Consider the following 27,195-nt stretch of genomic DNA (forward strand, 5'->3'; position numbering starts at 1 on the left):
ACCTGTGCCCTGCCCTGTGAAACACATAGGCCAGGCCCAGCTGCCTGCCGGTGGAGAGCTATGGCTTGGGCCCCAAAGAACTCCAGGACCTGATCATGGTACCTGTCAGGGAGACTGTAAGAAAGGTCAAGCTAGCCACCCCAGTGTGAGATGGGCCTCCTTCCCTCTGCCTTTCCCTCTTTACACTCTCTTATTGAATCCTTACTATTCCTATGTGCGGGCTGTGCTAGACTCCAACAGAAGGAGGGTCAAGGTACAGGCTCTTCCCTCCGTCTCTCCAGGCACCGTCTCACGTGCAAACAAGAAACCAGAGCTACGTGGTCAGAGCAACAGGGAAGACTTCACAAAGAAGGCAATATTTGAGTTTGGTCCTAAAGGTTGAGTAAGAGACCCCACTAGGTGGAGAAATGGGATGGGAGACGACCTTTCAGGACAGCCAGTGGCCAGAGAAGCTGGGAGTGGAGAGGTGAGACTGCACAGCCACCTGTAATTAACCCGGGCAAGGTGCGGTGGGCTTGTGCTTTTGTGGGGAGCATAAGGAGGGAAGGGAGTAACATGGCCTCTGACAGCCTGATGACATATGCTTGTCATACTCTGTTTGGAGCATTGCTACTCAAAGTATGGCCTGTGGACTCGCAGCATCACATCACCTGGGAGCAGATTAGAAATGCAGGCTCTCAAGGCTCACTCAGGCCTAGGGACTCACAATCTGAATTTTCACAAGATCTCAGGGGATTCCTATGCATCCTGAAGACTCCCCTCGCAGCTGCTCAGACCCCTGGGACGGGGGCCTGTAGTGAGCATAGATCATGGTCGAGAAAGACCCCCAGATGAGTGGTGTAACAAACAGTTTTTCGAAACCTAGGTTTGAGTCCCACCTCCACCGTGTCCTAGCCTCTCTGAGCTTTCATGACCCGGTGGAACCTAAGCCGCAGACTTGATAAGAATCATGGAGGCACCTGGCCCCGCGTCTGGCACCAAACAGATGGGTTTATTAGGTCCTCACCAATGCGAACCATGGGTTCCAAAGCCCTTCTCACAATACCAGGCACGTACCCTACCCAGGCCAACCTGCAGGAGAGGTGGGTCACCGCTCCCATGGGAGCCATCACATGAATATCACTTGAAGTATGGCCTAGACCTTTCTGCAATTAACACTTCTTCCTACTCCCCTTCCCTCCTGGGCTTTATCTTCTCCCACGGGGCTGACCACCTGCAACCTTGGTGTTTGCCCAAAGTATGTCTGCAGCTATCTGACCTGGAAGAGGGAATCCCAGGCAAATGTGGCTGCCCCAGCACCTCAGGACACCAAACGGACAGCAGCAGCATGCTGGCTTCCCATCTCTCCAGTCCTGCTGCTGCTTCCTGGCCCGGCAGCCCCAGGATTGTCTCCTACAACCACACCTCTCCCATTAGTACCAGCCGCGCTCTCTGCAGCCATTGCCCCGGGATGACCGGGCAGGGAGCTCAGCCTCCTGTAGGGTCAGGTAATTTTAATTAGATTTGCCTGCCTGGGGCAGCCTGGCTGCTCCAAAGCACATCGGGGAGTCGGTGTTTCATGTCAATAAATGTAACCAGACCCTTTCCATTCAGATGAGTGCCCCACACCGGCTTTTGGGAGCCCCCATCATGGCCCCTCCTAGAACCACAGATGAAGGAAGGGTGAGGGTGGCCCCTCCCTGCCTAGGGCCCTGCTGGGTGGCAGAGGGACAGTGTGACAAAGGGGAGGGAGCCTGCCAGTGCCCGGGAGGTTTTATTTGTGTATGAGGATGTGTTAATGAAATGTACTAGTTCCCTTCTGATGTGGAAACTGTGGGGTGGGGGACGGAGGGCAGCGTCTGTCTTTAATTGGATCATACCAGAGCATCATCTGGACTAATCAGCAAAGCAACCAGGGGCTCCCGCTCAGATTAATGATTGCAGTCTCATCCGAGCAGATCCCATGATTGGATACACATCGCGGGTAACTGTGTTTGTGGCCCAGGAGCAGCACTGAGAGGGCGTCCAAAGAGGGGAGGCCAGTGGAGTGAGGGACCACAGGTTTGAACCTCCCAAACCTCAGTTCTCTCTTCCCCCAGCCCCCACCTCAACCCTGGGGTTTTCTCCCAAAGAAGTTCAAGCTTAGCTTGAGCCACAGTACCCATCTGCCCATGCTGGTGATGGGTTCGATGTTAGGTGCTGCCTAAATCGGGGGATTAGGTTGCCAGCAGTGCACAGGCAGGGCCAAAAGGGTGAGGTTAATCCAGCTTTCCCTCCCCCTCCTCCCCTCCAGTCTCCTTCGTTCCCCTTTGAAGTGAGTGGGTTCCCATGGAAACCATGGTGTCCTGAGGAGCGGAAGAGGGGCAGGAGCTAGGCCTGGCCAGGTGCTGGTGGGGGAGGAGGTTGGCTTTCCAAAGACTGCTCTGCTAAACCTCTCTGAGAACCAGGGACGTGGAGGTGCTAAAGTTGTTGCCCATTATTGATAAGGAAAAGCTGGGCTGGAGGCATGAGCAGTAAGAAGACAGAGAGGGCAGTGGTGCTTTGCCTTTCCATTAGGAACCCAGAGAGTGGAGCTGCTGGTCAGGGGTAGAGGGTGAGGTGGCTTCCAGACCCTGCCTGTCTCCTTTGCGGCATTACTCACGATTGAATTAACTGAGGTAGCATTTGGGTCAACCTTATTTCTGTTTCCCTCGCTATACTGTTAACTCCAGAGGACAGGGTCTGCGTCTATCTTGCTCACTGCTTTATCCCTAGCACCTTACATGATACCTTAGAGTCAGCAGCTTAGACGAAGTAGCTACTGCATCAAAGCTTGTTGGATGGCTTCATTAAATAGGTTAGGGAGCACCCCATAAATTATCATAGTTCTAGGTTGATGTGCTGTCAAATGTCTCTCGAGGCGGGGAAAGGGAGCAGCTCCGATCTGTAGCATTTGCTGATCCCCGTGATGTAAATACTCGTACCATGGCCCATCCCAAACCGCCCACCTGATGCCACCGAGCAGTAGGGAAGACATGAGCAGGGCGGGCTCTCACTGGCCTCAGAGCCCAAATCCCACACAGGGAGCCAGGTTCCAGGTGCACAGTCTCTAGATTGACATGGGTAAGCCCATCTTACAGGCCAGTTCTTTAGAATGGTATTACTGATACTTCTAGCTGCCATCCTACATTCTTGGTCTGCACTGTCCTGTCTGGGCCACTCCTGGGTTCTGAATTTGAAATGTTCTCTCTTAATGAACTCTTGGAACAGCACCTGGTGTGGATAGGTGTTTTATAAGTGTCTGTAGTGATAATTTTCCACCTCAATGCCAAGGCAGTCTGTCTCTTTCCATCTGCTTCAACAGCACCCCACCTTCACTCCAAACTTCTCCGTCTTTTCCAAGTGGCTTCCAAACCTTTCCTGGTCTACCAGCGAATGATCTCCTTCCTCGCAGCTCCAGAAACCCTGCCTCAAACCATTCTTCTGCTTCCTCTTTAGTTTCTTAGCTCTGAGAATCTTGCACTTTCCACACCATGTGTCTAGTTCTTTCTCCCACACATCACAAGCTCAGAACTTCTACCCACATGGGACCACCAGAGAGCTCATGCTCAAGTCCAGCTCTAGTTCAGTAAAAGCAATGTGAGCCCTGTTTATAATGCACTTGTTTCTGTCTTATGCAGACTGGACGGCAGAATCCACACTTGCGTGGGGAAGGAACAGAGCAGGACAGTAGGCAGTGTTCAGATCACTCCCTTGAGACTATCCTAAAGGTCATGGAAGTTCCCAGCATGATCCTGACAGCCCTATAGCTAGAGGTGCAAATGCAGCCATGGCCCTGTGTTGGGCAGTGGGAAATAGAATCATGTTCTAGAAATAGACTTGGTGAGAACTAGCTTTGTCACCTTGGGCTAGCTCATCTCTCTGGGACTCTGTTTTCTCAACTATCAAAAAGAAAACTGATAGTAGCTAGAATACAATAAGATAATATCTGGCATACAGATCAGTGTTTAGTAGACTGGGGTATTTTAAACAGAGGAGCCAGCGTACGTTGCTTTGGCCCATTCAGGATGTGAAGTCTGGTACATTCAGGGGGACAGGATTCAGGGATACGAGCCTTTGGACTTAGGCTGCCTGGTTCACACTCTAGCTCCATCACTGGACACTAAAACTTTCTGTGCCTCAGTTCCCTCATCTGTAAAATGGGGCTAAAAATAGTACCATCTCCTTATCTAGATTGTCATGAGGTTTAAATGAGATAACGCAGGTAATGTGCTTGGTAAAGAACCTGGCAGGTGGTCCACGTTCTGTGGGTGTCAGCCGCTGTTGGACATATTGGTGTCAGGCAGGAACTTGTGAGCCAGGAGGTAAATGCTGAGAGGCGGTGCAGCAAGAGGCAGGGCTGCCAAAGGTTTCCAGTCAAGTGGTCTTCGCTCTACAATTCAATTAATTATTAACTGAGCTCCAACATGTGTAAGGCATTGTAAATTCGGAAAGGGGTCCTGTCCAGGGATGGACGGAAATATAGGCGTAGAAAGTAGCAGCGACATAAACTTGGCACACAGTATGGGCTCAAAAAAGTATTTGTGGATTTGACTGCAGAGCTTCTGGCCCTCAGTGTAGCGTGGGAGAGTTGCACTGCTTTTCCCAAGGGAGGTGAGTCCCAAGAGAATGACAGCCATGCTACGGGTCCCAGGGCTGGGCTGGTGGATGGGGTGGGAGGAATCTCTCCAGGTTTGAGGCTAGACAGATAGGCTGGGGGGTCCTGTGTGACTTCCTCTGTAGCAGCTGCCTGGTCAGGACCCTGGGAACTGGCACGTCCTAATGAAGTGTCTTTGAGAGAACTCTTCCACCCTGTGACCAAAGAGTGTTCTGGCTCCAGTGAAGTTGACCCTGGGGCTTAACCCTCTGCCTTCCCTGGCATTGGGCTTGGTCATTCCTGGAATGTGCTGGGTGAGGTGGCCTGAGAATGGTGTGGGAGACATGCAGCCATTCCAAGCAGAGAAGTTAGGACCAGATGCTTTGTGCCAGGGCCTCTGGACTACTAGGTGCTGTGGGCAGATGTTCCAGGCTGTGTTCTTGGCTGGGCTTTGTGGGATGGGGGTTCTAGCAGATAGTCCCTGCTTTTTGAAGCAGCTGGGTTCACTGGCACCTGAGGTAACATCTCAGCTGCTGACTATAGTCAGAGGGGTGATCCTGCTGGAGCCATAATCTGAAAAGTGAAACCATGCTCAGATTTCCTCTGTAGCAGGCAAAGCCCATTCCCTGCCCTTTCTACGGCATAATAAGGCCTCCTGCGCCAAGCCCAGCCTCTGCGACTGCTGCTGACAGGCCCAGAGGCTGCAGCTGTCTTGCTCAGGGAGCAGGTGTGCTCAGGAGGGATGGGTCCTGCTGCTTCCACGGCTCACCTGCCTGGCCTAGGCATTATCCAGGGTCCCCGCCAAGACAAACCCCATTGAAAAGAGATCCACGAGTCCTGAAATCTGATGACCTTTATCCTCACAAGGTTGTTAGGATTCAGTGAGATAACCAATGCTAACAGCTGGCAGTGCTTGGCACACAGAAGTCTCTTGGTGAATGGTAGCTACATTCACGAAGAAGGACTACACCGGGTCTGTCACCCTTACAAGAAGGAAGACAACCAGCAATTGGGCCTCCTGCAAGTGCAAATGACGTGGGGTGGGGTGGGAGGAGAACAGAAAGCTGGGGCCATGAAGGTTCACGTGGCCAGTGTCTTCTCACCGGGCCTGAGCTAAGCCAGCTTGCCCATCTTTTAACCATAGTGCCACTTTCTGCTTTTCCCAAGCACTGATCCTTTTCATGGTTGAGTGGAAAGAACCTGAACTGAGACTTTAGTCTTCATTCTGACTCTACCGTCTGGCAAATCATTTAACTTCTTTAGATAAGCTTTCCTATCCCACAGGGTAGGCATCAAACAAGGAAAGGAGAGATCTGTAAAAATGTTAAGGCCTCTCCAAACACACACAAGTATTATTACAAGAGGAGGTTCTTTTGGAAACTCACCGAATGAAGCAGAGATTCTCTCATACAGCAACAGTCTCGTGGCTCCCAGGGTAATCCTGGCAGCTCAGTTCTTGGACCCCAGGATGTGTATGACTCAAAAATAGTAGAGAAAAGGGGGAAGGCAGATGAAGTGAGTCCAGTAATTGCTCACAAGTAGTACATGGGAGAGAGGGGAGAGCACACGATTTGGAGTTTGAATACCCGGATTTTAAATCTCAACTCAGTTACTGCATAGCCTGATGCAATCATTTAACCACACAGCACATCCGTTTGCTAGTGAGTGAAATGGGAGTGAGAAGCCCATTGGGGTATCAAAATGCAATAAGCATATATAAGAGCACTTTACAAAGTGCCACTAAGTGTGTGTGGGTGTGTGTTTAGTCCTTGACTGTGATCAAGACAACATGGTTAGGGCTCACCTCCTCACAGCATCTCTTCCCCTTGAAGTTCTTTCTCTAGGGGGACTGGCTGAATTTCTGGTAACGGATGGAATCTCTGACCGCCTTTCACTAGCTGCCTAATTTGAGGAAAGACTTTTGTCTTTTCTCTTTTGTTTTAACTTTTATTTTAGGTTCAGGGTGCAGGTGCAAGTTTGTTATACAGGTAAACTGGTGTCACGGGGACTGTTGCACTTCTCTTTTCACTGCCAGAGTCACCTCGCCTTGTTATGAAGGGGCTGGACACGACATCCCCACCAGGTCTCATGTGTCAGGCTCTTTGTATTTTTGCCCTCGCAGAGCAGTTTTAACTTTCACTGTGTTGAGATTTCACATAGATGCGTTTAATGTGCTGGGAGGAGTGTGTGTGTGCATGTGTCTGAAGGGAGGAGGGCTGAGCAGACTGCGACCTGCCCTGGGCCCCACACTTGCCGGGAATGGACCTGTCCACCCACCTGGGGGAGGAGAGCTGGGCTGGAGCCCAGGAGCCCTGACAGATGCAGCTCCAATTTAGAAACTCAAAGAAGTCCTCTCCAAGGTAACCCAGGCGAACACACCGCCCACTGGGCAGGACTGAAAATACACCCGCATGGTTTCGACGTCACACCTGAGGTAAAAATACATCCAACCAGGGGCCGCTGGCTCGCTCCCACCCCGCTCTGTTCTCTCCATCTGGTGCTTCCAAGGGGAGGAGAAGCAGAGGGCTGGACAAGCACCTTCCTCCCTACTCGCTCCCCTCCCTCTAAGACCTCACCATCCTCTCCACAGGCAGCCCCCAGCAGAGCCCCGAAGAAGGCAGGTCCTTTCGTAGCAACTGTGGCTAGAAGCTGCCAGATGGCAAAATCTGTTCCAAGTCTCCCTAGTATGGATGGATTCTGAGCCTGAAAGAACTTGAGGATTGTGTCTCAGAACCTCCATTCCTATAGTCATTGCTTACTCCACTCATTCATTCACTCATTCCCATTCACTGATTCGTCAAAAATGTATTGATCCTCTGCTGTGTGCCATACACTGTGCCTAACCCTTTCGAGTTCAGAGAGAGAGAAAATGTGGTCACCGACTGGAGGAGCCCACCATGCCATGAGGAAGACAGACCTGTGCACAAACAACTGTGCTTAGTAGGGTTTAAGAAGTGTCATCAAATAAATTTCTATTGGCAGTCCTTTTCTGGTTAAAAGAAAGTGAGGCTCGAAGTTCTGATAAATTCTAAGATGTCTCTCCCCCTCCTCTTTCTGGGTGTCTATTTGAATTGGCATGTGGGTTTGTTTTCCCAGCCAAATGAGTCAGTGGAGATGGGAATATAAATTTATTGGAGTGGATGGTGTCAATGTTGCCCTGAATTTAAAAAGTGCCCACGCACCATTCCAGGGAAATGGAGCAGGCATTAATTGATAGTTTACTAAGTGCCAGATACTCTCCATGTTTCTTCATTTAATCCTTACAGGAACCTGCATGAGAGGTGTTATCCTTGATGAAAAAGGAAACTGAGGCTCCAAAAATTCAGTAACTTACCCAAAGTGTAGCTTATTTCAGACCACCCGGCTTCCCACCCTAAATTGTGAGTGAGGTTAAGGAAGAAACCCCTAGCATTTGCTGTGAGGGCTCAGAGGAGGTGATGGTTTCTCTTGCTGGAGAGACCAATGAGGGGAGCCTGCACAGAAGGCGTGTTGGTGTGGATGCTCAGGTCATTGGAGGGGACACGAGGAGACACAGGAGCAGGGAATTGAGGTGGAAGGAGCAGTAGGAAGAAAGGCACGGGCACAGGAAAGCATAGGGCAAAGATGGGCACAGGAAGGCACAGAAGTTTGCTTTCCATGGGCTGCTGAAGGACAGTAGTGACCATTCCAGAGACCAGGGTCTGCCTGCCCTCTCTCCCTCCAGCCACCACCTTTCTCTTCTGAGTCCGTCTACAGGGGTGTCCAATCTTTTGGCTTCCTTGGGCCACATTGGAAGAAGAATTGTCTTGAGCCACGCATAAAATACACTAATACTAACAATAGCTGATGAGCAAAAACAACAACAACAACAACAACAAAAGCAAAAGAAAAATCTCATAATGTTTTAAGAAAGTTTACGAGTTTGCGTTGGGCCACATTTAAAGCCATTTTGGCTCCACGCCACTCATGGGCTGTGGGCTGGACAAGCTTGGTCTAGGAGAGATACTGAAAAGAGGCTGAAGCCGCATGATGAAGAGCCTGGAGTGCCCATCTGCGAGTGCTGGCTTCATTCCACTGGCATCCAGGGGAAATTTTACTGCACTCCTCTGAAAGGGCACTTGTTGCAGGCCTTCTGCGGTGAACAGATGCCCCAGGAAGGGGTTGGGGGTCTGTTCAGGAAAGTGGTTTCTAGGATATTCTCTGGTTCTGAGATTCCAGTAGTCTCTGGCCTGGGTACTAAGAAATAAAGGCTCGGCCGGGCGCGGTGGCTCACGCCTATAATCCCAGCACTTTGGGAGGCCGAAGCGGGTGGATCATGAGGTCAGGAGATCCAGACCATCCTGGCTAACATGGTGAAACCCCGTCTCTACTAAAAATATGAAAAAAAAAAAAAAATTTAGCCGGGCGAGGTGGTGGGCGCCTGTAGTCCCAGCTACTCAGGAGGCTGAGGCAGGAGAATGGCGTGAACCCAGGAGGCGGAGCTTACAGTGAGCCAAGATGGTGCCACTGCACTCCAGCCTGGGCGACAGAGTGAGACTCCGTCAAAAAAAAAAGGAAGGAAGGGAAGGAAGGAAGGAAGGAAGGAAGGGAGGGAGGGAGGGAGGGAGGGAGGGAGACTCAAAATGCTAGTCCTCAGGCAGAGTCTCCGAAAAGGCGAGCTTTTGGCAACTTGACAGCCACTGTGTGTCAGTAGGGCATAGGTTGGTAGCCAGAGTGCCACCAATCCCTGCGTGCCCCACCTCACCCCACCCCACCCCACCGGCCAACAGCCTTGTGTCCTCTGAGTGGTGGGACCCTGGCCAGGCCTCTGGTCCTGCTGGCCATGCCTGAAGATGTCCACCAAAAACTCTTACTCTCCTCCCATGCATTCCACCTCTGGATCATCCATCCTTGGCCCAACAGGAAGAGACAGAGGCTCTGTCTCCCTGTCCCCATTGGAAGAAGCAGCGCGGGTTCAGGGATAGGTTGGGCACTGACCCTGGGCTTCCCTCTTCCCACCCCCAGGAGGGCGACAATGGCTGTAAGGAAGGTGCAGAGGGAGCTGGGGGGCTCCAAGGTCAGTCACAGGAAAGGAGGTGGATGGCCCAGGCAGGCAGCCACACACTTGGCTGGACCCATAATTGAGGTCTGCAGTCCTGGCCAAGGTCACAAGGGAAGGGACGGCTGAGAGGCTTAGAAGGGACAGAGTGGCATGACTGTGAATCACAAAGTTTATCACCCAGAAAGAGAACTCAGCATTCACGTCTCCCCTTGCCGGTGACCACCCTCGCCCCTGCTCATGGCTGGTGCTGTTTCTCTCTGCATATCCACTCTCTGGCTGCCTTGTGTTTTGCATCTTCGCCTCTCCGAAGCTCTGTATTTTTGCATTCTTTCTAACTTCTTTTCTGTGTCTGCTTCTGTTTCCACTCCTCCCCCAAGAAGGAAGAAATGTTTTATTTTATTTTTTAAACCCAGGTGGTCCAAAAAGAAAGAAAGAGAAATGAAAAGGGACCCAACTACTTTTTTTTTTTTTTTTTTGAGATAGAGTCTCAATCTGTCACCCAGGCTGGAGTCCAGTGGCACCATCTTAGCTCACTGCGACCTCCGCCTCCTGGGTTCAAGCAATTCTCCTGCCTCAGCCTCCCGAGTAGCTGGGATTAAAGTCACATGCCACCATGCCTGGCTAATTTTTTGTATTTTTAGTAGAGACAGGGTTTCACCATGTTGACCAGGCTGGTCTCAAAATCCTGATCTCAGGTAATCCACCTGCCTCAGCCTCCCAAAGCGCTAGGATTAGAGGTGTGAACCACCACACCCAGCCAAGGACCCAGCCATCTTTTTTTTGAGTCCTTTTAATAAAAAGAAATTAGCTGCAGCCACATAGGGGAACTTTAAGTTATAGATGAGCATAAGAATTACCACGGAAGTTGTGGGGTCCATTCCAGAAGGCCTTTAAAAAACGTTAGGGCAATCTGTCAGCCCAGTTTATGTTAAGAATATCTGTCTTGAGGTGAGGAGGAATACGTGGGCTTTGGTGAATCTTGCCTGCCCCATGATGCTCTCAGAAGCTTTGGTCTTGATTGAGGGGTCTCAGCCTTTCTGTTGCTAAGAGAGAGGGTGGTGCTAGCCTCTGCACAGGGCTACAGCCAGCATACTGCCCTGTCTCTAATCACCTCTCCCGGGGACAGCTGCACACACCTTGGCCCCAAACTGGGCATTCCAGACCAGCAAATTTGGGTGATGTAAAAAACACGAAGGCAGAAATGTCAGAAGTAATTAAACCAAACGATGACTTAAACCCCTGTAGAAATCAACACATCCGGTTTAATCACCTTCTTAAGCTAGCACAAGACTGCAATTCTATGGAGAGGGGTTCTTTATATCTTTGGATCGTTAACAAGAACTGCATATCTTGAGTCTGATTTTAGTTCAGATGCTCCTGGGGAGAGGTGATGAGGGTAGGGGGTGGAGGGTGGGATGGGGGACTCAGAAAAGAGAAAAGAAATAATAAAATGTTATTCGCGATCATCTCTTCTTCCCCTCTCCCTGAGCTGAGCCGCGTCTCCCTCCTGCCTGCCTCTGTCCGCACTCCTGGTGAAGGCGCCCGCCCTCCCAGCACCCAGGCGGAGGCGCAGTGCTGAATGTGCTAAATTAGGCCATTAGAGAAATTCATTTCTCTTTATTAGTCTGTGTCAAATCCTTTTTATTAGTGGCTGGAAACGACCTCTCTTCTGCAGTAAAATGTCATGCCAGTTCACTCCTTTTATTTGTTCTGCACTGACGAGGCTCAAACTCTCACTGAATTAGTGCGGAGAGATTTATTTCCTCCAAATTTTGAACGGCTTAAGAGGGATTGGGGTGGAGGGGGCAGTCGGGAGGGAGGTGACGTGGGGGGAGAAGAGTGAAGAAGGGGTCTGGGAGGGAGAAGGTGAGCTCTTATGGAGGTCACATGTCCTCAGCTCTTTGGATATAAAGTCTAATGACCATTCCTTACATCCCGCTCATCGTCATCGACACTCAGCACTGGACACCAAGTGTCCACATCCCTGCTTCTAGCCCATGGAGGATATGGACCCAGAGCGGAAGATATCTGGACAGCGGGAAGAAGCACTCCTGAAAAACCATTTTGTAGTGGGACAAACTGAGGCTCAGGGAAGGCCAAAGTCTCTCCTCTAACTGGGAATCCTTCTGCCCACCCATCCCTCATTCACACAGGGCCATGTGTATTGCAGGTGGCTTTGATGGCAGCTCTCATGGGCCCTGCCCTCAGGGTGGACCCCCAAGCCTGCAGTCAAGACTGCCGGGAAGAACTTTTCCAAAGTGGCTGCCAGCCTCCTCTCATGCTTTAGGGGGTGATGTTGGAGGGTAGCTTAGAAAATACAGGTCAGCCTTTAGGCAGGTACAGACTGGGCACCTGGGGAAGGGTAAGTGACTCTCCCATAACTGTGCTGGGAACAGCTTGAGAGAAGCCCAGGACCATGCTGCAGCCACAAAACCCACGGAGTCGCTGGGGAACAGCCTATCTCTCAGGGCGCAGTGCAGTGTCTCGGGGATCCCCGTGCATAAGGTAGAAGGTAGTGTCTGGGTTTATCAAGTGAGCCAGGGGGATGGAGCATGGGAGCCACAGGCGCCCCACTGACCATGACCATGGATCACAGGAAAAGCTGTGGGTGGTCTCAGCTGCCATCTGAGCCCTGAGAGACCAACAGGGCTCTGGGATGAGGTGGGAGGAACCAGACGCTGGAGTCTGGGGAGGCTGGGATAGGAGAAGAGAGGATCTGGGGGCTGACAGTACTGCTGTCTGCCCTCCAACCCTGACTGCTCGGTCCTCAGGTTACGGAGCAGCTGGAGAGAGGGTGCCAGGCCAGTACCTGTGAAGTCTGCCCTATGCTCCATGGACTCTTAGTTAACTTGGAGGGAAGGATGGGCAGCATGTTCCTTTCTTCTGAGACAGCAGGAGCCACAGAAGCCACCCCCAGATATGCCCCCACATACATACGCATAGCCATTCTGGGGAGATCCGACACCTGGAAGTGAAGGAGGTTTAGAAGACAGACCCTGGCTGTGGTTCTGCAGAGGAGATGCATGTTCCCTGGTGTATGTGACAATGCCTCCCACCCGATCCCTGCAAGCCCAGCTCTGTCACGAGGTACCTCATGATGTGACTCCTGCTGCCTTTTCAACCTCATCTCCCTCCACTCCCTACCTGCCCACCTGGTTCCAGCCACACTTGGCTACATTTTGTTCCAGAAACGTGCAAGCTCATTTCTGTCTCAAATACTTTGCTTTTTCTCCTGCTGGAATGCCGATCCCTTAGCTGTTTGCATGACTACGTCTCATCATCCAAGGCTTAACTTAAATGTCACCTCCGCAGAGAGGCCCTCCCTGACCACTCTAAGAAAAGCTGCTCCTCCCTGCAGAAGCAAGGACAGAAGCAGAGGAGATCACCCTTCTCTCCCTAGCCAAAGCCTAGAGCTAGTAGCTGGCAGACACAGCCGTGGCAGATCTCTCCTCCTTACCCCACGTGCCACTCATACTGTGTACACAGAAGACACCATCGCTGCACACATACACACGTATTGCGTACAAACAGCACAGAGAGCATGCACACCGTGCTCACAGCACACAAAATCAGCCCCCCAGTTACATACACTACCCATCTGTGCATATATACAGCATTAGCACGACACTGTGTGTGCACACAATGAAAACACACGGGACCCCACACAACACTTGCCCTCATTGACAGCCTGCATACACCCTTGGTGCACACACATGCATATGCACGTGCACGCACACACAGGCGCACACACACACTTTGTCCCCTCCCTCCAGCTAACCAGTGAGAAAGGAATGTGCAGTGACCGCAGCTGCCGTGGGGTTGGGGTGGGGGCTGCACCCCACCACCTGGCACGATGCTGTGGATTATTAGTTCCTGGTAATTTAGTGCCCTTGTACAGAGTCGATTTGTGCCTTTCATTCCTAATTGATCTAGTGGCTGTTTAAATGGCAGCAGGCATCTGTTGAGAGTAGGGAGGTTCATAAGGCGCAATAATTCATAACACCGTCTGGAATTTGCCTTTCATGTCCCTCAGCTAAACCACTGCAGGGCTCTGCTTAAATTACAGCCACTGAGGCTTTCTTTGGTATTCCACTCAGGGCCAGGAGAATCTTGCATTAAACTGGGATCAGGTTAGATTAGACTATAATATGCTGCAGTATTAGTGGCTGCAAATGAAGACTTATACTGGAGTTTAACCCCTTCACCTGGTTTTCTCTTTGTCTTCAGCCGAATGGCTAAGCTAACCCATTGTTTTCCCTACCAGCTTTCTGGTAGATCTTTCTCAATGGATCTTCTGGCAATTTGGGGCAGGGAATAGGCCACCCTTAAATATTGACACTTTTTTTCTGCAGACTGCACACCCAGTCTGCAGCCCTGGGGCCCAGCAGTTTAGGCATCAGCTTCCAAAAGCAGGGTCGGGGAGAGAGTGTGCAGGAACAGGCTCTGCCAAGCTTAGCAGCTCCTCTGGAGCAGGAATTTCTCTTTTCCTCCCTCACCACCCCTGAGTCTGAGTGGAAAGAGCCGTAAAATGCATGTGAGTGTGGATGGGGGGACACTCTTTCTGTCTTTTGATCCAAAATTGTTAGAATTCCAAGATGGGCAGGCTCCTAGGGGTTCCCCCACCCACTTGCAAATACCATATAGGCTGGATATTCAGTCCTTCTCTGTGTGCTGAGTCATGGGGTGCTGGAGGGGAGACTATGGTCTGTTTTCCTTACTTATTGTGTTCTCGGTAGGATGCGGTGGCTCACACCTGTAATCCCAGCACTTTGGGAGGCCAAGGCAGGCAGATCACTTGACGTCAGAAGTTTAGACCAGCCTGGCTGAAGTGGTGAAATCCCATCTCTGCTAAAAAAAAAAAAAAAAAAAAAAAATTAGTCGGGCACGATGATGGGCACCTGTAATCCCAACTATTTGGGAGGCTGAGGCAAGAGGATCACTTGAACCCTGGAGGCAGAGGTTGCAGTGAGCCAAGATCATGCCATTGCACTCCAGCCTGGATGACAGAGTAAGACTCTGTCAAAAAAAAAAAAAAGACTTACTGTTTCAGTATGGTAGCCACTAACCACGTGTAACGTCTTAAATTTAAAGTAACTAAAATTAAGTAAAATTAAAAGTTCAGAGTCCTAGTTACGGTAGCCATGTTTCAAGTATCCATTGGCCTCAAGGGATTAGTGGCTGCCATATGGGGCAGTGGAGATTGCAGAACATTCCCACCGTTGCAGAAAGTTCTGTTGCACAGCACTGGCTAGACCATCCCCTTGGGCAGAGGCATGGGGGCCAGGTTCAGGTCCAACACACATTCCTCCTTCTTGCCCAGCAAATGGGAATACGTCCAAAAAAATTTAAAAAAATAAAAATCAAAAAAACCTACATTGCCTAGTCCCAGGAATCTGGGGTGACAGACCAGAGAGGGATGTGCAGATGCATTTTTGGAACTGCAGTGGAAGGAAATGGGGCTCTCTGGAGTCCAGTGTCAACAACCCATGCTCTCGCATGCACACATACTGCAGAAATAAAGGTGCTGTGGACTTATACATGCAAATACGTCTACACACATATAACATATATATTTACCAAATAGTTTTTGGTAAATCCACATACATCTGACTAGACTTTGGACATATAGTGATAAGTAAGGTGAGCTAGGTTCTTGCCCTCATGTAGCTCACAGTCTAGTGAGGAAGGCAGACAATAAAACAACTCAGGGACTGTCAGTGTAGGTTTGGCAGTGGGGGAATGGGGGTCAGGAGTCAGAAAAACTTTCAAGAGTTGCTGATCTCCAAGATAAGATCCAGAGAGCCATTTAGGTAAACACTTTGGCTCGCATATAGATGTCGTAGAACCCCCCACCCCGACCACCACACGCAGTCTTTTCACTCATTGATTCCTTCATTCACCAAATATTTATTAAGTGTCTGCTATGAGCATTCATGCCAAGGTCTCAGGGATATCAGGATCAATAAGTCAGGTAGAGTCTTGGAGGAAAACAGTGAGCAAATGATTTGCATCACATAGTGATACAAATAATCATTGCATCATTGTGTGATGACCTAACGCACTGGGATATCTGACCTAAACTGAGTCTACCAAGACTCAGGACAGGTGGAGACATCCGCCCACCACGTGTGGATGAGTCTTCAGGCTCACGAATGTCTCCTGCGTGCACTTGCAAACACACAAGTGTTTGTGCACATCTGCCACCCTTAGCTGGCTCCAGAAAGCCAAGAATGGATCTATGACCTACTGCTAATATTCACATCCAGGACTTCTCTGGACACTCCCCACCTTTCCTTCTTAGGTTGACTCTGAGCCAGAAATGGACACCTACTTCTTGGAAGGCTTATAACCCTTCATCCCTCCCCAAATATTCATGCAGTTTATCTGACCAAAGAGAAAAGGTAGGCGTCCAGTGGGTAGGGACAGGAGCCTCTTAAGCCCAGAAGCTGGAAGAGCAGACCCTCCTTGCCAAGGCACAAAGTGCTGCCATCTAGATTGACCGTGGGGACTGGGGATGTTATCAAGGAGTGGGACCTTGGGAGAAGTTATGGGAATATGGGCAGGGGAGTCTGGTGGCTTCTGAGCACAGGTAGCAGCACGGTCTCTGTGTGTGCGCATGTGTGAGCTCTTGATGTCCCCGCAGGCACCCTCTTTTCCCGCTCCTGACGCTGCTGTTTGAGAAATGTGAACAGGCCACCCAGGGCTCTGAGTGCATCACCTCCGCCAGCTTTGATGTGGACATCGAGAACTTTGTCCACCAGCAGGAACAGGAGCACAAACCCTTCTTCAGCGATGACCCAGAACTGGACAATCTGGTAAAGACCCTCCACCCTCTACCCTGGCTAGAGTCTTCCTACCCTCTCATCCCCTTCAAAATGCCCTAGAAATTATCCTTTCATTAATTCACCAACAAAAGATTTTGAGTGTCCACCTTGGGGCACGCACTAGATGAGCCAGTCTTGCCGCCAAGAACCATTTTTAAATGCCTTAAACCAAGAGTTCCATGCACAGGCTTTGCTGCCAAAGTTCTGCCCATCTATGCTCAGGGTGGCACTAGTGTCTTAGCACTCATCCTTTTACAGTGCAGACAGGAGGAAAGAAGGATCGTAGCAGCCAGAATATCTGGGGTAGCTGTTCTGAGTCCCAGAGTCCTGGCATGTTAGCAAATCTGTCTTGGGCTGTCCAGAGAGGAGCTAATAGTTGATGTGCTACTGTATAGAGGATGAAGGTAACTGATGTTGGAGCACATTAACCGAGAGAAAGACGTGACATCGATCTGCTGAGGAGACCAGTGGAGGACCCGTTCATTCTGGGGACAGGGTAGATCAGGCTCCCAAACCTAATTTGTCAACTAGATCATGACCACAGTTTTATAAAAATACATATTTCTAGGCCACACCACCTGGGAATTGTGATTCAGTGGGTTTGGTGGGAGCCTGTGAATCTACATTTTAAAAAGTTTCCTGAGCAGTTGCAATCATCATTAGGTTTGGTGACCACTCGGTCGGATGACATCTGAATTCTCATCTAGTCCAGGGAATTCTGTGGAGAAAGCAACAGAGAGGTTGCTGTGTTTGTCCATTACTCTAACTAGTCATCTTGGAATTATTAACCACAATTCTTTATTTTTTGTGGGTGGATTACCCAGATTATGCACAGTGAATTTGGAAACTCTGGAAAACTCTCCCCAACAAATTGATTAATGATGGTGCTGTCTTCTCACATTTAGAGTTTAACTGGTACCTACTTTCAAAGGGGAAACAGAATTAGAAAAGAAAATGTGGTTCCAGAAAGGAAGAAAACACACACACACACACACACACACTGCATCTGCAGAACAGGTGTAACTGGCTTTGGTATTCTGTGCTGTGAATTATCCACACCACTGCTTCTCTCAAGAGCTGAATATGTGACTGGATGGAGTCCAGAAGAGCTGCCAGGAGAGCCCACCCTGGCCTGAAGCTTTGTGAAGTGTCACGATGGGTGGAATGTTTGAAGAGCGGAGGAGGCCTTGCCAGAGGATAAGCGCTTGCTTGCTGTCGGGAGGGTCAGTGAAGGCATCTGAGAGCCCCAAAGCTACCTTTTCTCATCCTGGAGCATCCCTTTCCCTGGCTGGGATTGGCAGTCCCCTTCTCAGGAGGCAGGTCACTGTCTCTCAGGTCCCCTGGGAAAGCTGCCCTGTGCAGGTGCTCCAGTTGCAGGCTGGTCTTGCTCTGCCCTGTGCTCTGACTGATCAGAACCACAGACTGCAGTTGCAGAGCAGATCCTCACAACCTAGACCCATAGTAGCCAGGGGGCCAGGAGATGCCGCAGCCATGTCTGTGGGAACTGGGATGGACCTGGGAAGCAGGGCCCACTCCCCTCATTTGGCACAATAAGAAACTGAGTCCTAAGTAGGTAAGGAAATATTGAAAAGTAAACTGGGTAGCTAATGTGAAATAACTTATACTTTCTTAAGAGGGAGGAGTCCTGGGGGAACACATTTCTCATGCCCTGCCCACCACCACCTGCCAGGTGGGCTCTGGAAGACCCACCAAGGACAGCCTCCCATCCTAGCTCAGCCTGGAAAACGCCCAGGTGGCCATCTCCATACTCTCTCCTGGCCAACATGACATGGGAGAGTTCGGTTCACTCAAAGAATCATATTTAGAATCAATCGAACAGAACTTGGTTGAGTGTCTGCCATGTGCCAGGCCTGACCCAGGGACGTGGATGCTGTGGAAGCTGCCCTGGTAGCCCCATACTGCCAGCGTTCCCTGGTCTTCCATCTCAGGCACTGGGCTGGGAGTGTCCAGCCAGTGCAGCAATGCTTGGACATTCCATCTACTTGGGTGCACCTGATTTACCTAGTTGAGTTAGCCATGGTCAATGACTGGTTGATTGGCTGGCTGATTATGTAAATGGCGAGAGTTGAAAGCGCGCTCTCTGAGTCTCGCCACTACTGTCTGTGTGATTTGGATGACTTAACTCCTTTGAAGCTCGGTTTCCCCATCTGTGGATCTCACACACCTATCTCGTGTGATGGTAATACAAAATTAATGAGACGGCTCTGGGAAATGGCCTTGAAAGATGCCTGGTATCTGGAAGGTTAGTCTCCAGTGCAGGCCCCTCCGACAAGGTGCTCCAGTTCCTCAACCTCACATCCTGGCCACCAAAGAGACCATGCGGCCGGGACCCTGAAACGTGATGTGGGGAGTCAAGCAGTGCCCCTTGCCACCCCCACCCCTGGTCCTGTGTCAGGAAGGGGGAGATAAAGAGGCCAACTGCAGGAGCCATCATTAGAACAAGAATCATGTAGCCAGCACAGCCGAGATGCACATAATTAGAAATTAGAAAAAGGTCAGATCGCGTCATTATCAGCTCAATCAGCTGCCGAGTGCCACAGCCAGTTAATTTGGCATCTGTATTTTTTACAACCCCGCACACGTAGCCCAACGGACTGTAACTCTTTATCCGGACAGATATACTGCGCGGCCGAGCAGGGACATAAAATGAGAGACCCCAAGCAAATGAGCTGAGATAATTGAGAGATTTATTTTTTATATATATGCGTGTCAGGGCGGCTTTCCTTTGCCCTTGAATATTGACTTTCACAGGGATTGTCAGGAGGGCACTTGGGTCCCCAAAAACTTTGTCCCTTGGAAGTTCTTCTCTCCCCCAGGGTCCTCAAGCCCCACTCGGGCCCTGCTTTCTCTCAGGCCCTGTAAACCTGTGGTCTCCAGCCCCACCAAGCCCCCCATTTGAACTCAAATCCTCCCCATCCCCAGCTAGCCACCTCCCTGTCCCCCGAGCAAGTTGCCCTGTACCACACTCCCTGTGTCCCACAGTCACCCAGGGCTGCCCTGAAGATCAGAGAGGTTCTCAGATTGTAGATTTCAGCGGGAACCTCCCTCCCTGCATTAGCCACCTGCTCCCACAGCACCCCTACCAGAGAAGAAACAGATTCATGAACCATTAGAGGGAAAAGCCCTAGAGAGGGCCGGGCACAGTGGCTCACCCCTGTAATCCCAGCACTTTGGGAGGCCGAGGCAGGCAGATCACATGAGGCTAGGAGTTCGAGACCAGCCTGGCCAACGCAGTGACACCTCATCTCTACTAAAGATACAAAAATTAGCCAGGTGTGGTGGTACATGTCTGTAGTCACAGCTCCTCGGGAGGCTGAGGCATGAGAATTGCTTAAGCCCAGGAGGCAGAGGTTGCAGTGAGCCGAGATCATGACACTGCACTCCAGCCTGGGCAACAAAGTGAGACTCCATCTCAAAAACAAACAAACAAAAAGCCCTAGGGAGAAGCACATCCTACCTCCTTTTATAGCCTGGGATGTAAGTTCACAGAAGGAAGTGACTTGCCAAGACCAGAACCCAGGTCAGCTGACTCCCGATCCTCCGCTCTGCCCACAACATCACACCACCACTCCTTCATTTGCAAATAAAAGTGCCCCCGATCTCTCTTTCCCTGCACCCAAACTGTAACTCCCCGTTTTCCGGAGGACGTGGGTGGCTTTCCACCCTCATGGGGGTCAAACTGCAGTGCCCCTGACTGGCTCCCCTGGGAAAGGCCGGCTCCATCCCTCACTCCCTCCACTCCCGTTCCCTCAGTCACAGGGGCTCACCAGGCCAGTTCCTTAGCTGGGCCCACAGATCCCCTCCTCAGGCCCACCAGCCTCTGACTGGCAGTTGGTAAAGTTTGTAAAATTTGCAAGTTCCCCAAAACCCTTTGAAAGGTAAAAGCTTTTTGTTTTATAAAATCTGATTTACGGGCCCCCGGTGCAGGGCCAAGGTTTTATATATTATGCAAGATTTCAAACCGTGGCTGTAAAAAGCACGGTTTCAGTTTCATGCATGGAATTTTTTTATGTGTAAATTTTTTAACATTTATGGGGCACGTTTTAATGAGACTCTGGTGTGGCTCGAGGGACAGATTACGGCTGCCTGACCGCAAAGCCAGCTCTAAAATGGGGCCCCCCAGGCCCCTGGGCCCACTCTGAAGAGGCAGGGCCAGAGGCCGGAGGCTGTGGATAAGGAGGCACGTGAAGGAATCAGGCCAGAGCTCTGGGCCCAGAGGCCTCAGGCCAGCAGCATTCAGAGACTTAGCCACTTTGGCCTTCAGTCCAGGCTGTCTTTGCCTAGACAGGAGCAGAAAATCCCACAGACACCAGGAAAGGGAAAGGAAACGGGAATCATCAATGCTAGTAATAACGAACATTTATAGAGCACTTACCAGCTGCCAGGTACCGCTCCAACTGTTTTACATGTATTATCTTATTTAATCCTCTTTCTAAACCCACAAGGCACATGTTACTATTATCCCCATTTTAAGAGGAGGCAACTGGGACAAGAGATGCAGTCACCACCATGCAGCTGGTCCATGGCCCAGGCAGGAATCAAATACAGTGCAAGACTCGCGCTCCATGAGCACACCCAAAGCAGCACTGGAGCTAATATCTTCTTCCGTCTTTCTCTGGGCCAGGTCTTGTTTTACATTTTCTTCTAGCCACATCTCATTTAACCCACAGTGCAACTCGGAGGAGTCACTATTATTATCTCAGTTTCCAGGTAAGAGGAAAGTAAAGTTTAGAGATTATGTCAATTGTTCAAGGTCTCACCATAGGTGGAAGGCCCAAGACACCCAAGACCTGAAGCTCTGAGTGTCCTTCTTTGCTATTTAATTCTCACAAGAGCCCTATGAAGCAGTTGTTAGTATCCCCATTTGACAGAGGAAGCAATCAGGGACTGAGAACCCGATAGCCAAGAAATTACACAGCTGGGATTTGAACCAAGTGGATGTAACTCCCGAAGCCCACCCTCCTTCCTCAGCACCACTGCGTTCCCAAATTCTGAGGCCATCAGAAGGAGAGTGCCAGGTTATTGACTCAAAAATGATTTCACTCGTCTTGTGTGATGGTTTCCATAAAATATCTGTTCTGTCTGCACATCATCAGGCAGTTCTCCGATCACCGGTATTCACCTTTTTTTCATGTCCCAGTTTTTGTTCTAGTGACCCCACACTTCCAACTGGTCAGGCCAAGCTGGCCTGGTCTGGAAAAATTCCTGATTAGATTTGAGCGTTGGCAGCCACAGTGACCCACAGGAAATATCATAGCACGTTAAGGAATGTGTGTTTATAAATTCCTTCTTCTGTCCATGAGGGAGAATAATTCCAGCTTCCCAATTTGCAAAAAGGAAGGAGAGGGTGAAAGGAATGTGCCTGCAAAACAAAGATGCCTCCCTAATTCCTGCATGGAGCTGAATGGGTTCCATAATCTCTGAGCCTCAATTTCCTTATCTCTAGGAGAGAGATAATATTGCCTGTGTCCCTGTGGTGACGAGACTCAAATGAGATAATGGAGAGAAAGCATTTTGTAAATTGTAAAGTGCTGTGTATACAAATGTTTTGAAAGGCAAGAAATTATTATTATCCAGTGGAAAGGCCACGATCCTGCAAGAGAAGCAACCACTGAGAGAGGCATTTGATGATGGAGGGAGGACCACATTGGTATGAGGAACTGACATTTCTTGAAAGGCTACTATATGCCCAACACATTTGCATACATGATCTTACTCAGTTTTCACAACAACTCTAAAGTGTAGGTATTGTTGTCATCCTAAATTTTGCAGATAAAGTTTAAACTACTTGTTCAAAATACCCAGGCAGAAAATAACCAGTGTGGGACATCAGACCACGTGGCTTTATAGAAAATAGGAAGCCCCATTTTTGTGTACTTTGCTGGAACTGTGAGACTTGTGGACAGTGGTAGGGGACTAAAATGTGAGGTTGCATTTGTTTTGCTTTTCTGACAGAGACTTCTTAGAAAAAGAGGGCCGTATCAGTATTCTGAAAGAGAAGGGAGGGAAAGAAGCTGAAATATGGAGCTGGGGAAAAGAATTAAGGATGCATTCACCGCATTTGGTGGTGATGTTAAATTAAGTGGCACTGTTATTGCTCTAGAAGATTTGGAATAAATTTTCACGTGACCCTGATCATTTAGAAAAATAGTTTAATAAATCAGAGTTTGCTAACTTAGAGACAAAAATCCAAAATTGTAAACACAGGGAGAGGATGATTTACTAAACACAAATGTGGGGGCAAAAAAGACCCGGGGAGTTACTGTTTTTTCACTGGCTGAACATAGAATAGCAGTAGAAAGGCCAATGGAATATCAGACATTATTAGAAGAGATTATTTTTACAACTGGCATGCATTTGGTTTACTGTGGTTTATAAAGCATGTTTACATCGTTATCTCCTTTAGCCCCTTTCAAATCTTGTGAGTTAGAGATGAACATTATTCCCATTTTACACGTAAAGAGACTGAGGCTCAGAGAAATCATGGAATTTCCCCAACGGCACTCACTTAACAGAGAGTGGGCCTGGACTCAAATCCAGGCTGCCTGACAATGAACCCGCAGTGTTCCTGCTCTGCCAGGCAGCCCCCCAATATTGATGGTGTTGCCTACCTTTCTAATATTGAACAGGTCCTACATATTCATTGCTTCAGAATACCATTATGATTTACTCTACCTTCTTAAATCTTTAAACCAATTCCATTAGCCCATAAAAAAGTAATCCTTCAGCTGCATTTTATTAGCCCAAAGGATAGGCCCACTTTTGGTGACTGTGCACCAGACCTGGTTTAAACATGCTATGTGTGTATTTTATTTGAGCAAAGCTCTTCTGAGTATATTTTACTTTTGTTTTACTTACCTGTATTTTCTGATTTTATAAAGTAAGTATAAATTGGTTATGTATTTAAAATAAGTGAATAGATATGTGCACTTTTCTGTGCGTATGTATGTATGAATATATGTATGTGTGTGAGAAAGAAGGAAAAAAGAAAAGGAAAGAAGGGAGGGAGGAAAGAAGGAAGGGAGGAAGGGAAAGAGAAGAAAGGTTTAAGGAATGACGATCGTTTTTGTCTAGAGAAGAGAAAGGCCGGGCGTGGTGGCTCACACCTGTAATCCCAGCACTTTGGGAGGCCGAGACGGGCGGATCACGAGGTCAGGAGATCAAGACTATCCTGGCTAACATGGTGAAACCGCGTCTCTACTAAAAATACAAAAAAAAAATTAGCCAGGTGTGGTGGCGGGCACCTGTAGTCCCAGCTACTCAGGAGGCTGAGGCAGGAGAATGGCGTGAACCAGGAGGCGGAGCTTGCAGTGAGCCAAGTTCAGGCCACTGCACTCCAGCCTGGGCAACAGAGTGAGACTCTGTCTCAAAAAAAAAAAAAAAAAAAAAAGAGAAAGTTAATTGAACAACTTGTTCAAGTCAGATGGCTGGTCTAATACGTGGCATATAGTAAGACTCAATACTTGTTCAATGAATAAAATAAAATTAAAAGAAGTTGTGTTGATAGAGGTCCTAGAAGTTCCTTGATGTTCTTGGTACCTACAGAAGGCACTTTACATTAAGGCGGGAGAGATTTTGATTGAATATAAGGAAAAGCTTCTTAATCAGTAGATTAAGAGAATATGGAGATGGTCCGAGGCAATAAGGTCATCTCCCAGGGACCGGGAGAGGCTGGAGGAGAAGATGCAGCCTGTGTCCTGATGAGTTTGGATGGTGCAGCCACCTAGAGGCTGGTCCAGGTCATCGTGTGGGGTTCATTCTAACACCATCAGGCATGAATTGAGGGCAGAAGTCCTGGTAATGTTCAGAGAGTCAGAAAACGTAAGGGACCTGACAGTCCAGCCCTCTCCATGTGCACATGGAGAAGCAGGCACTTGTGTTGGTGAGGTGTTCCAACCCCAGGGGGCTGTGCCAAGAGTGAGAGATGGGAGATCAGAGCAGTCGAGAAAAGGCACATTACCAGGAAGGTTCTGGAAATCCTAAACTTTAATGTCTCAAAAGCTATTTGGCTTCCTAGAACCCCATACTTGCTGTCACTGAGCCACTTTCTCCCAAACTATGCACCCTTTACACTGTCACTTCCTCTACCTACATAATCCTGAGAGCCCGTATTGAAAGACAAGGCACACAGGTCAGGGGTGGGGCAACCTGGCTTCATATCGCTCACCAGTTGTGTGACTCTAAGCATGGAAACATAATATTTTTGGATTTTATTTTCTTCAAATGGAAAATATGAGCAATAATGGTAACTACTTAATGAGATGGTTGTGTGGAATAAATAAGGCCTGGAATGGGCTTACCACATTGTCTTAGACACAGTATGAATAAGAAACATTTGGGTATTATTATCAATCCAGCAACACATATCTGTTAAGTAGGTTATCCTGTGCTCATTAGACTGAGAGACAGAGACCAAGATGTTCATGGCCAAAGTCAAGTAGAACATTAGTCAAGAATAAATCTTTATTAAGTACCTAACTCCACTTTGGGGTCCAAATGATCCATTCTAAAGTCACCATTCTCCTCTTTGCTTAGGATGGCTCAGACTCCCTCAGTCTCAGCCCCACGGAGGTGGCACTTCTTAGGAGGAGACCCTGTGACTGAGCCCTGCATGACGACACACAATCACTGCTTTCTGTCTTTGAGTGACACTTGGTCTAATTTAGTACTCCAAAAACCTTTAATTCGTTGAGCACAATCCCTGCTCATCAGACAAGCCACAGGCCCAGCCCAGGGAATGTGGGCTCCCCACTTGAAATGCCAATAAGGCACAGAGAAGGGTGTAACGCTGGTTTCAAGCCACACTGCTCTACACACACCTCACAGTCACAGTTCCCTGGGAGAGATTTCCTTCCTTGCTTCCATTCCTTTTTATATTGTCCAAACTCTTGGCGTCCAGGAGCTAGCCAAAAGCTAGGAGGGTGGGATTAAATAGAGACCCCATATTATTGCTTGCGTCAACATAAATGGATCTGGAAAAGCAATAAGCATCACCTTCCCCCACATTTTTTTCTTTTAATTTTGATATAAATGTAGATTCACATGCAGTTATAAGAACTCACACAGAGAGCTCCTGATTCACATCTTGTATAATCGTAGCACAATTTCACAGCCAGGAACAATCCACCAACTGTATTCGGATTTCACCAGTTTTACATGCCCTCGTGTGTGTGTGTGCGTGTGCGTGTGTGTACATGTAATTAGTTCCACATAAACATTGTTATAGCGAGGTACAGAACAGTTCCTCCCTCCCTCCTCCACTCCACCACTGTCAACCACTAATCTGTCTTCCATCTCTATAATTTTGTCATTTCAAAAATGTTATGTAAATGGCATCATATAGTATATAATCCTTTGAGACTGGCTTTTGTCTCTCAGCAAAATTTCCTTGCAATCTATCCACATTGTTGGGCATATCAATAGTTCGTTCTTTTTTATTGCTGAGTTATATTCCATGATATGGATGAATTACAGTTTCTTTATCCATTCACCCGTTGAAGTACATTTGGGTTGTTTCCAATTTCTATTAGAAGTAAAGCTGCTTTGAACAATTTGTATACAGGTTTTTGTAGAACATATGTTTTTATTTCTCTGGGATAAATGCCCAAGAGTACAATTGCTGGGTCACATGGTACGCACATATTTAGTTTTGTAAGAAATTTTCATACTGTTTTCCAGAGTGGCTGTACCATTTTACACTCTCACCAGCAATGTCTGAGTGTTCTAGTCTCCAGTTCCTCACCAGCATTTGGTGTTGTCGTATTTTTTTTTTTTATTTTAACCATGCCAATAGGTGTGTAGTGATATCTCATTGTGGTTTTAATTTGCATTTCCCTAGTGACTAATGACATTGAATATCTTTTCATGTGCTTATTTGCCATCTGTATATCCTCTTCAGTGAAATGTATAATCATGTCTTATGACCATGTTCTAATTGGGTTGCTTGTTATTTTACTGTTTTGTTTTGAGAGTTCTTTATATATCCCAGATACAAGTCCTTTGTCAGATATTTGGTTTGCAAATATTCTCCTCCAGTATGTAGTCTTTTCATCTTCTTCACAGGGTCTTTTGAGGAGTAAACATTTTTTATTTTAACAGGGTCCAGTTCCTCACTGGATCATCTTTTTTTTTTTTTTTTTGAGACGGATTTGCGCTCTGTCGCCCAGGCTGGAGTGCAGTGGCTCGATCTTGGCTTACTGTAACCTCCACCTCCTGGGTTCAAGCAATTCTCCTGCCTCAGCCTCCCAAGTAGCTGGGACTTCAGGCATGCAAAACCGCCACTGGCTAATTTTTGTATTTTTAGTAGATATGCGGTTTCACCATGTTGGCCAGGCTGGTCTCGCACTCCTGACCGCAAGTGATCCACCTGCCTCGGCGTCCCAAAGTGCTGGGATTACAGGCATGAGCCACTGTGCCCGGCCTGGATCGTGCTTTTGGTGTCAACTCTAAGATCTCTTTGCCTCGGCCTAGATCCTTAAGATTTTTTTCCGGTTTTTTAAAAGAGGTTTATAGTTTTAGGTCTTACATTTATGTCTTTGATCCATTTTGAGTTAATCTTATCTAAGGTATGAGGTTTAAATCAAGATTCAGTTTTTTTGCATATGGATGTCTAATTGTTCCAGCACCATTTGAACAACCCCCTGTTGAAAAGCAGTTTGGCAATATTTATCATAATCCATAAGAACGTGCATAGCTTTTTTTCCTGTCACTTCTGGGAATTCATCCTAAAAAATAAT

General features: G+C 48.5%; 1 protein-coding gene across 2 annotated transcripts in view; it reads left to right on the plus strand.

The window, feature by feature from the left end:
• PKNOX2 (PBX/knotted 1 homeobox 2) overlaps window positions 1-27,195 on the plus strand; it is a 251,547-nt gene that overhangs the window by 188,136 nt on the left and 36,216 nt on the right. For both annotated transcript variants that reach the window (XM_011934594.1, XM_011934595.1), the window contains one exon: window positions 16,258-16,429. In XM_011934594.1, the coding sequence (XP_011789984.1) occupies window positions 16,258-16,429 (172 nt within the window). The remainder of the gene's footprint in view (window positions 1-16,257; window positions 16,430-27,195) is intronic.

The sequence above is a fragment of the Colobus angolensis genome, unplaced genomic scaffold, assembly GCF_000951035.1.
Source record: "Colobus angolensis palliatus isolate OR3802 unplaced genomic scaffold, Cang.pa_1.0 Scaffold137, whole genome shotgun sequence".
Taxonomy (NCBI): Eukaryota; Metazoa; Chordata; class Mammalia; order Primates; family Cercopithecidae; genus Colobus; species Colobus angolensis.